This window comes from Asterias rubens, chromosome 5 (genome assembly GCF_902459465.1).
Source record: "Asterias rubens chromosome 5, eAstRub1.3, whole genome shotgun sequence".
In the NCBI taxonomy this organism is placed as follows: Eukaryota; Metazoa; Echinodermata; class Asteroidea; order Forcipulatida; family Asteriidae; genus Asterias; species Asterias rubens.
The window spans coordinates 18,156,425-18,164,172 of record NC_047066.1 but is presented as its reverse complement, the minus strand read 5'-3'; the positions used below and the strand labels follow the sequence as shown (position 1 = coordinate 18,164,172).

Genomic DNA, 7,748 nt, shown 5'->3' with positions numbered 1-7,748 from the left:
TTTCCACGAATTTGATTTTGAGACCTCAAGTTTAGAATTTGAGATCTCGAAATCAAGCATCTGAAAGCACACAACTTCGTGTGACAAGGGTGTTTTTTCTTTCATTATTATCTCGCAAGTTCGATGACCGATTGAGCTCAAATTTTACCAGGTTTGTTATTTTATGCATATGTTGAGATACACCAACTGTGAAGACTAGTCTTTGACAATTACCAATAGTGTCCACTGTCTTTAAGTGTATAGGTTAGTTTACATTCCTCATGTACAGAATCCTCTAATCTGATTTGTAAAAAGTGGACTCATTGAAATAGCTGGGCCCCCTTTTTTCTAAGATGGCGTCATGGTTGACTATGCCCGGGGCATTTTCCTCGGTGATGTCAAAACCATGGTTTTGACATCACCTCGTGTCTATAATTTTAACTGGCCCCTCATAGCAGTCGATATTTCCATACTATGAAACCATTAAATGTTTAAAAACAACTTATTTTATCATTGACTCATTCTGAATTGCCCTTAAAACCTAAAATAATCTTTATCCCTTATGCAATTATTATTGAATAAAGAAATTTTATGTTACATTCTTGATAATCACAAAGGGCTTGTCTCGTAAAATTGCAAACCAGAAAAACAAATTACGTTTCAAACACATTAAAGGAACGTGTTGCCTTGGATCGGTCGAGTTGGTCTTTGAAAATCGTTTGAAACCAGTTGTTATAAAATGCATATGGGTAGAAAGATAATGTAAAAGTAGAATACAATGATCCACACAAATTTGCCTTGAAATTGCGTGGTTTTCCTTTTACTTTGCGAACTAACATGATCCGCCATTTATGGGAGTCAAATTTGACTCCCACAAATGGCTGACCGTGTTAGTTCGCAAAGTAAAAGGAAAACCACGCAATTTCAAGGTAAATTTGTGTGGATCATTGTATTCTACTTTTAAAACATCTTTCCAACCATATGCATTTTATAACAAACGGTTTCAAACGCTTTTTATAGACCAACTCGTCCGATCCAAGGCAACGTGTTTTCTTTCACTTGTGAAGTAAAATATTGCATCCAAAAGCAGCACAACATCCAAAAACAGCACTAGCACTTTTAATTGGCTATGGATTTTAAATGTTTTATTTTACTATTGAGATCTACCCATATAATGTAGAATGAGACAAATGGCAGTATGTAACAGTAAGTCCGGACCAATGTTCATGGCTCTGCTTACATGCACAAAATCAGCGCTTACAGAAGTACGTAGACAAATCCATGCTTAGTATAAGCATAATCCACAGCAGGACCCGCTGCCAAAACATAGGATTCGAACTGCCTCTAGCTACCGGGCAACCATGGTAGTCTAGTTGGTAAGACACTGCTCTAGAATTGCAAGGGCCGTGGGTTCATATCCCACCCGAGTAATATGCCTGTGATATTTTTTCACAGGACTTGGGAAAGTACTGAGTATACAGTGCTAACACACATTGGTGTATGGGTAAAAACCAAAAGAAATATTCATAATCCAAAGGTTTGCAAGGAAATTTTGCTTGTGTTTGTGTGTTCCAATTTTACACATTCTTTCATTGCTTACACAGCTAGAACAGAAACTTGGCGATTACCATGTAGTCAGAGAATGGTAAATTTACGCACAGATTTCCGCAGTAAGCCCTTTTGCTCACATCACCAACAAATATTTATTTTCGCCCAAAAAAAATGGTTTAAAATTGGTTTAAAATTGTTCCATGCTGCTTCGTGCTTGCATTATTCTAGTTAAACTAAGTTTGTTTAGTTTGTTTTCTAGGCTGCATAGTCCCCTGTATTCAGTTATTGTAATGAATACAACATCTATTATATGATAAATGGCGCCAGACTACTGATCAAGTATTGATGTACATGTACCTAGAAAAAAATAGAATGGGTTATACAAGGGTTACTTTTGTCTCAAAAATGCCCGCTGCTGCTATTGCTGCGCATTTTGTCATTCATCTTTGAAGTTGCATGAAACTGGTTTCCTGTGAATTGCCTCGTTTTACATGATTCGAACACAACTATTTTCAGTAAGAATGTCTGGGAATATTAATATTGATAGAACTTGTTATATTTCTTTGTAGGACAAGGGAAATATTGGGAAGTATGAATTCAGGACATGATGGATATCGCAGATGTTAGCACTTAGTAGCCAAAATGGTATATTTTGTACATGTAAAGTGCCATTCACACGACAGCAATTTAACTGGGGTCCCTTGCTTAATTCTAGCATGGTGGCAGTGTCATGGCCGAGCAGTTAAGAGCTCCGGATTCAAGCACTGGTGTTTGATCAGCAGGGTGTGGGTTCGGATCCCGGTCGTGACACTTGCTACATAAAATTGGGGAGGTAGTGCTTTCTGCTCTACCGACTAGGCTTCGAACTGAAGATACCCAAGCCTACATTCGTATGGACTGTAAAGGGGGTAACCCTGTTTCAGCCCTAGGAGTAGGTGGCAATGGCCTCTGGACAAAAAATAATTGTAGCCCACACCTTGAAGTGGCCTTCAGGCCTTGTGTGTCTGGCGACTTGCATACAAACATTTTTTTTAAATGGTTGTAAAATTTCAAGAGAACTTGGACAGTAGAAAAAAATTGTTGTCCTTTCACACGAGGTACATCTTGTAAAATTTTACAACCATGCTCAGATTAGCAAAGGACCCTTGCTAAATAGCTCTCTTGTGAAAGGCTTTCAAGCCACTTGCAGCTGCCTACATCCTCTAAAGTGTTAAGCATGTTATTCCTTTGGCTCAACCTTTTAATAGCTGGTGACTGTTAACTTACTTATCAAACTTATTAGCTAAGCAGTGATTAGCAGGGAAAATGGTTATAGTGGGTGGTGCCTATTGGCCTTATTTATGTTTTTAAAGTGAGGCAGTCATGTTAAAACAAAAAACCTTTTGTAACTGGCACATTGCATATATTCATTTATAAGTGAAAAATATCACAAATTTGAGAGTTAAACACCAACAAGTTGTTTCTGACACAATGACTCAATTGACATTTGAAAGCATGGTGCCCCTACTATTACGGTAAAGTACCATTTTAAAGAAAGAGGCCAGAATAAAAACATCATTTTCCTCTGGCAACTCACACCTGTTATCTCCATGTAATTCCTTTGCCAAACAGTGAACTGAATTAGATCAGGCACAGCCCAGTAGGGTTGCTGACTGGCCCAGGCAGGTTAACTGCCCATCCATAAGTAATTCAATGTTAACACAACCACTCATTGAAAAGGGTGTATACCTTCCAAATTTTTGTGACAAAACTCGGAAATGCTTTAACATTTTTAATGCTTTCCCTTAAAGCAAAACAGACTAAAATAGTCTGGGTACCATGACAAATATTGCATGCTTGCGAAACCATTGTTTACAGGGAACAAGACCCAAGATGGCTGCATTGTGAATATGGTGAAGTTCCACATCTCTATTGGAGTTATACTTGTTAATGTCCTATGAAGCGCCTTAAAACTGTACCCATTCCCAATGATATTAAAGTACATGTAGATGCTGTATTGTGCAATATGTATAGCATACCAAGTGTTGTACAAAGGCATTACAGGTAAACATAGTTGGAAATAAAATGCATAAATCATATCAAACAGATTCTCTTATGGTTTTTGGTTGTTGTTTGAGTCAACAATGCCATGCGAAAGTAGTGGTGTTTAAACTAGACATTTCCATTTCTGTAATATAGTTTTTTTTGTATTATGCCTGAAGCCTTTCTCAGGCATCTGAAAGCACACAATTCTATGCAACAAGGGGTTTTTTTCTTTTTGTATTTTCTTGCAACTTTAATGACCAATTGAGCCAAAATATTCACAGGTTTGTTATTTGATGCATATGTTGGGATACACCAAGTGAGGATGGGTCAAATTTCATGGCTCTGCTTATCACCGAATTCTGCGCTTACGATCACCATTCGCCGCTTACCTGCAAGCTCTGAATTTCTGTGCTAGCTGTGCATGCGTAGAATGTAACGTGGAGTACGCACGCGCACAAGCCAAAATTCTCCGCTAACCCATGAAATACGCTTGACGCGCAAGCACAGAATTCCCTGCTCCATAGCCTTTTGGATGTTTTCAGGTGTTTTTATACAACTCAAATGGGCGGTGGGGGGAGATGATTTAGAAACTGTAAAGATCTTTGCAAACCCATGATGAAACCATGGAAACGCACAGAGTTTTTACGCGCAGCGCACAGGTTGGCCAATGAACGACCTCTTTTTATGTGCAATGAAAATCTCTCTGCACATTGTTTCAAAAGTAATCGTATAATACCTCAACAAAGTGTAGGACCAGTGGGTTAAACTGCCTGAAAAGTTGCTCTGTGAATTGCTATATAAAAAATTTACATTCAACACCCCTGCCAATTTCCCCCAACAATATGGACAATGGAGTCTTTTCGAACATGATTGGTTAATTATACACGCATAAATTTTCATATACTATATACATTCAGTTTGAAATGTCTTGAACAATAAAATCAGTTTCATCCATATCGTATCAAAAATACTCACAGACAAAAGTAACCTTAGCTCTATATACCCCTCCCCCTATAGCCGTACATGCACAGGACGCGTCCTCTGTGTACATGTACATGTACACTGTAAGGACTCTTCCTATGTGCTGTACACAGATACAGCTGTAGAATAACCCGAAAGTGTAAAGCCACCAGGGCTATACAGACGTCCTTACCCCCTAAATCTTTGCATTTCATTGGCTCCAAGGTCATGAACGCATCCATTTCAAGCCCCAACTTCTCATCTATCATTCAATACACATCTCCTAGATACATTCAGGACTCAATACCACAAGACCACCAGCAAGCTAACCCAGCAGAGTCTAGTTCAATTCCTGTAATTAAGGCTATATTGCTTGGGTGTAATTCAAACCCCAATCACCAATGTCTCTACCACTAGCATGACTAGTGGTGGAGTCTAGTTCAATTCCAAGGCTATATTGCTTGGGTGGGATTCGAACCCTCAACACCCACATTCTAACGTAGATGACTTTACCACTAGACCACCAACCTTACCCAGTGGACGTCTAGTGGCAAGATTCTATTTTGATTCCTGTAAACAAGGCTATGGCTTGGAAGGGATTCAAACCCATGACCTCACATTCTACACTAGACCATCAAGCTAACCCAGTTGTAGCTTGATTGTTGTAATTGAGGTTATTGCTTGGGTGGGATTCGAATCCCCAACATCCGCATTCTTACCTAGATATCTTAACCACTATAGACCACATTCTAGTTTGATTCCTGTAATTAAGGCTATATTGCTTGGGTGGGAGTCGAATCCCCCAACACCCACATTCTTACGCAGATGTCTTTACCACTATAGACCACTGAGCTAACCCAGTGGCAAGATTCTAGTTTGATTCCTGTAAATAACGCTATATTGCTTGGATGGGATTCAAACCCATGACCTCACATTGTACAACAGATGTGTTAACCATTAGACCATAAAGCTAACCCAGTTGTAGTTTGATTCCTGTAGTTGACATGGTCGAGGCTATATTGCTTGGGTGGGATACGAACCCCCAACACCCACATTCTTATGCATATGTCTTAACCACTAGACTCCCAAGCTAACCCAGTGGCAAGATACTAATTAGTTTGATTCCTGTAAATAATACTACACAGCTTGGGTGGGATTCGAACCCGTGACCTCACATTCTATGACAGATGTGTTAATGAACACTAGACCATCAAGCTAACCCAGTTGACGTTCGATTCCTATAGTTGCGGCTACATTGCTTGGGTGGGGTTCAAACTCCCAACTCCCTCATTCTAACACAGATGACTTTAACCATAGACCACCAAAAATGTCCAGTGAACAGGCTCGCTCATTTCCTGTTTGTAGGTCACAGGTACCACAAGTAATTGACAGGTCATAATTATATCAAGGATAACGAACCATCATTTCACCCTTGTCCAATGGCGTAACCATACCCTTTCCCTTTTTTTAGTTGTGTGGGGTGGGGGGGGGGCTGGGCAATCAGAGGTAGAGACATAATTTAGGGAGCTATTGTATCAAATAATTCATTGGTGCATTTGTTTTCTATCTCAATTGGGGGAGGGGAGGACAGGGGGGTTCTGTTCCAGCCCCGCCCCCCCAAAGGTTACATTAATAGAGCAATGTATACTCAACGTTTCCAGTCCCTGCTGAAAAAGAAATCTAGAGCAGCTTTCTTATACACTACATTTAGATTACTGAATGTGCCCAGTGATGTAAGGTCAGATTTCTCAAAAGTTAAAAGGCGGACAATTCTTTTCAGAAATGAGAAGTCTCCCGAATTCTGAAAATCTTCTCCACAGTAGTAGAATATGAAGCAAGACAGTTCTCTAAGTAACCAAATATACCTGGCAAGTAGATACACACATACATGTATGGCATTACCGCTATAGACCGCAAACCAAACATAAATGTTCACAGGGTAATGGTACCTTTGAGAGCATAGATGCTTCTTGTGATTGGTTTAGCCGAGTAGCGCATATTTCTTGCACAGGCTGTATACTCCCCAGGGAGCTGAGATGGTTTAAGGAATGATTTAAATGGCCAGTGACCAGGGGTAATAATGTTGGAAGTGCTTTGAGACGCCCTTCTTGTGTGAAAAGTGCTACATAACTGGTTATTATTATTATCATTACAGATTTCTCAAGTTACAAAATATTTTTTATGAAAAGGGCTCTACTGCATGTTTCAGAGTGGATCCTGAAGGCTTAATCAGTGAAGAGTTCTGAGCTCTTAACAGTTGTAACCGCAGCATCGTCTGGATATTGCTTCGCTAGTTCCGTATTTGGCAGATAACATTTTTTGGTAAACTCTTCAAAGTATCTGCCAATCTCAGGGTGTGTTATTGCAATCGGATCATCAATGTACTCCAGATTTTCTGAAAGAAAAAAGTTTATGAAAAGGGGGTTTATATTTTCTCTCGCTCTCGCTCATTCTCCAGAAGCAGCTGGGTGATACTTGGTTTGATTCGATTTGATTTGATTTATTGTAAAGAAAAGACCATTGTAGTCAAAGGGTGAATTGCAGTCACTTGGCCTATCCAACGATATGCATAAAATAATAAACTTGTGATAGTAGGGGATAAGCTCCCATATTATGAAGATTGTGCACTTTTTGAGAAAAGCATGAAACTTCTAGCAAAGTTAGTTCAGAACATAAGGATCAGTTTTAGATGTGGAGGGAAATCAGAATAGACCTCTGATGACCTTGAGAGGTCAAACTCAAAATGGCCGCCAATCTGCCTGTTCTAATGAAAAACACGCTTAACTTAAGCCTTTTTCTAGACTATTTGGTTCAAAAGTTAAGCGTGTTTTACATTAGACCAGGCGGATTGGCGGCCATTTTGGATTTTTGACATCTCAAGGTCATCAGAGGTCAAATCTGACTTCCCTCCACATCTAAAAATGTAGCTTATGGTCCAACCTAACTATGCTAGAAGCTTCATGCTTTTCTCAAAAAGTGCTTAATTTTCTTGCTAATAAAGCCGCTGCAAAAATTGGAGCCAGATCAACGAACTATAGCTGGTAGACCCCTTAAACAACGCGGAACGCATCTCCGAACAACGCGCGCTTTCTTTTCCCAATATGTTGAGAGTCCAATCTTTTGTGCATGTTTGTGCATGATTTTGACTCCCAAACTGGTGGATAGGATGGACATATGTGAGTGCGCTGTGCATTGTGCATGAGGTCTTTACTTTACTAACTGAAATTTAGACG

General features: G+C 39.6%; 1 protein-coding gene across 3 annotated transcripts in view; it reads right to left on the bottom strand.

The window, feature by feature from the left end:
• Nucleotides 1-6,630: 6,630 nt before the first annotated feature.
• Nucleotides 6,631-7,748, bottom strand: part of LOC117290881 (F-box only protein 21-like) — a 29,061-nt gene continuing 27,943 nt past the window's right edge. For all 3 annotated transcript variants that reach the window (XM_033772444.1, XM_033772443.1, XM_033772445.1), the window contains one exon: nucleotides 6,631-6,910. In XM_033772444.1, the coding sequence (XP_033628335.1) occupies nucleotides 6,741-6,910 (170 nt within the window). In that variant the 3' untranslated portion in view covers nucleotides 6,631-6,740. The remainder of the gene's footprint in view (nucleotides 6,911-7,748) is intronic.